The sequence below is a fragment of the Galeopterus variegatus genome, unplaced genomic scaffold (genome assembly GCF_000696425.1).
Source record: "Galeopterus variegatus unplaced genomic scaffold, G_variegatus-3.0.2 Scaffold3932, whole genome shotgun sequence".
In the NCBI taxonomy this organism is placed as follows: Eukaryota; Metazoa; Chordata; class Mammalia; order Dermoptera; family Cynocephalidae; genus Galeopterus; species Galeopterus variegatus.
The window spans coordinates 48645-51407 of record NW_007730043.1 but is presented as its reverse complement, the minus strand read 5'-3'; the positions used below and the strand labels follow the sequence as shown (position 1 = coordinate 51407).

Sequence of the window (2763 nt, the reverse complement as noted above, 5' to 3'; positions counted from 1 at the left end):
CGGACCGGTCTCTATATGGGATCCGAACCCTCGGCGGGAGTGCCGCCGTGCTCCCAAGCACTGCACTCTACTGAGTACGCCACCGGGCCGGCCCAGAATTTTTTTTTTTTTCCTTTTTGTCTTTTTTCGTGACTGGCAACGGGATCGCAACCCTCGGTGTCGCATCCGCACTGTGCTCAACCAGTGAGCGGACCGGTCTCTATATGGGATCCGAACCCTCGGCGGGAGTGCCGCCGCGCTCCCAAGCACTGCACTCTACTGAGTGCGCCACCGGGCCGGCCCGAGAATTTTTTTTTTAAATGGGGCATCTTCCATGTTGTGTTGCTAAGGGAATAGTAGTGACAAAGTGTTCCCTGTGCTGTGGCACTCACCTGCCTTGTGGGAAAGAGGTGAGTGTGATGTAAGGGCCTATCGGTTGTGAAGACTTAGTTTAGGGGGCCAGGCATCACAATTGCATGGGAGCACAGATTCCTACTGAGCCAGAACTGCTGGGCCTGGGCCTGGGAATCTGCATTCTCAGAACCCCCTCCCCCAGAAGACTTGGATGGACACCGGGTAGGACAATGTGGGGTGTGTACGACATGCTCTCCCTAGGTTCCCAGCTGCCACATGGAACCCTGTTGTCACACACCTGTTGGCTTCATCCTTCCCCGTTGAACTGTCCCTTTCTACCTATGCTTCCCGGGATCACCTCCCAAAATTGCACCAAAATCTGATTGTGGGGAACTCAGAGTAAGACACACACTGAAGTTTGAAAGCTCCCAGCCAGCGGGCCAGGAGAGGCCTCTCTGAAGACACAGTGTTTGGGCCGAGTTTTAAAGAATAAGAGGAATTAGCCAGAAGAAAAGGTGAGGAGAAGGGGTGAGCTCATTCCAGGCAGACCAGACAGAACAGCCTGGCAAAGACCTGAGGCCAGCAGGGGGCACAGGGTCCCAGGAGCTGCAGAAGCCAGCCTGACTGGAGCTCGGGGTCTAAGGATCCAGGAGAGGGGACTTGAGGTGAGTGGAGCCACAGTAGGGAATTCAGACTTTATCCTAAAGGCCATGAGGGACCACAAAAGGATTTTAAGTGTAGGGGAGAAGCTGGGATGAGTTGACATCTAGGGAAACTGAGGCTCAGAAGTAGTGTGGGACTTATCAGAGATCGCAGAGTGAATGTATCTGTTCAAGTCTGTGCTGAGAACCAGCCCGTGGGAAGGTCGCCAGTGAGCTGCCTACCTAAGATTTCTCTGATTAGGGCAAATGCTTTCTGTTCCTTGAGGTTAGCGGTTCTCATCTTCTCCAGGGCAGCGACGAGCGGAGGCCGGTAGACATCCTTGCTGCTGTTTCTCCGTGCTCGGAACAAGGCCTGGGGGTCTGTGGAAGCAAGGACACCAGGGCAGTCCCCCAAGCGGGCAGCAGAGCCAGGCTCTATGTCTGCCACCAGAAGACCCCTCTCTCAGCAGGTGCAACCAGCTCCACCATTTCTCTTCCTTGGGAGCCGTTTCCCAGCTCCACCCTCCACGCCTCTGCCCACGCCATCCCAGGACCAGGAACCCCGTCTGTCTGTCCCTCCATACGTCAGTATCTGGAGAAGGCTCCCATAACAAAGAACAACCGTCCTCCCCTCCCTGAAGTCCTCCTGACTCCTGGACTGACTTCCCCAACATTTACAAAACTTTGACCAATTCGAGGGTGAAGTCCTTGAGGACTATTTCAAAGTCCTGTCGTGTGGACCTCCAAGTATCCTCCTTTTCAAACCACTCAATTGAGTTATCATTTTCATAACATTCACCCATTGGAAGTCTACAATTCGAAGATTTTAGGAAATTTATAGAGTTGTGCAGCTGTCACCACGATCCAGTTTTAGGACATTTTCTTCACCCCAAAATGTTCCTGTGTGCCCCACTGAAGTCAGTGTCCACTTGCTCCACCCCACCCTCAGCCCCATTCACCTGCTCTCTGTCCCTATAGATTTTCCTCCTTTGAATATTTCATGTAAGTGGAAACATACAGCACGTAGTTCCTTGTATCTGGCTTCTTTCACTCAGCATCATAGTTTGGAGTTCAGCCCCATCGCTGTGTGTATTTGCAGTGAGTTCCTACTTACCGCTGGGCAGCACTCCACTGGAGGAACAGAATACGTTTTGTTTATCCACTCAGCAGTGGATGGCCATTTGGATCGTTTCTAGTTTTGTCTGTCGTGAACAATGCTGCTCTGAATGTTCATGTGCAGGTGTTTGTGTGGACACATATTTTCATTTTTCTTGGGTAGGTTCCTAGGAGTGGCCAAATATCTTTCGGCTATTACAAATGAGGCTGCTATGAACATTCGTATGCAAGTCCCTGCTTGAAAATAAGTTATCATTTCTCTGGGATAAATGCTCAAGAGTACAATCTCTGGGTTGTATAGTAAGTCTGGTTTGGGTTTTGAAGAGAACTGCCAAACTATTTTTCAGAGCGGCTGTACCATTCCCACCAGCAGTGCACAAGTGCTCTGGCAGCTCCCATCCCTGCCAGCGTTTGGTGCATTACTATTTCTCAATTTCTCATGTCAGCCATTCTGACAGGTGCGAATTGATCCAACTAGCTTTTGGATCCATGCCCTATGTCCACCCAACCAACAGCATCTGTTATCTCTAGCCTGGACCCTTACAATAGCCGCCCGACTGACCCCTCCATTTCCACTTTTGACCCAGTACCTCAGGTATCATGCCACTCTCTGACTCAACACCTTCCAAAACCCCAGCATTGCCCCAGCCCCTTCAAGGCACTGCGCAACCCA

General features: G+C 51.4%; 1 protein-coding gene across 2 annotated transcripts in view; it reads right to left on the bottom strand.

Moving 5' to 3' along the window:
- Positions 1–2763, bottom strand: part of LOC103601909 (polycystic kidney disease protein 1-like 2) — a 69986-nt gene that overhangs the window by 21433 nt on the left and 45790 nt on the right. Inside the window, exon 23 of one of the 2 annotated variants that reach the window (XM_008586316.1) lies at positions 1218–1347. In XM_008586316.1, the coding sequence (XP_008584538.1) occupies positions 1218–1347 (130 nt within the window). Of the gene's footprint in view, positions 1–1217; positions 1356–2763 lie in introns of both variants that reach the window. The other variant, XM_008586314.1, reaches the window with a different exon arrangement.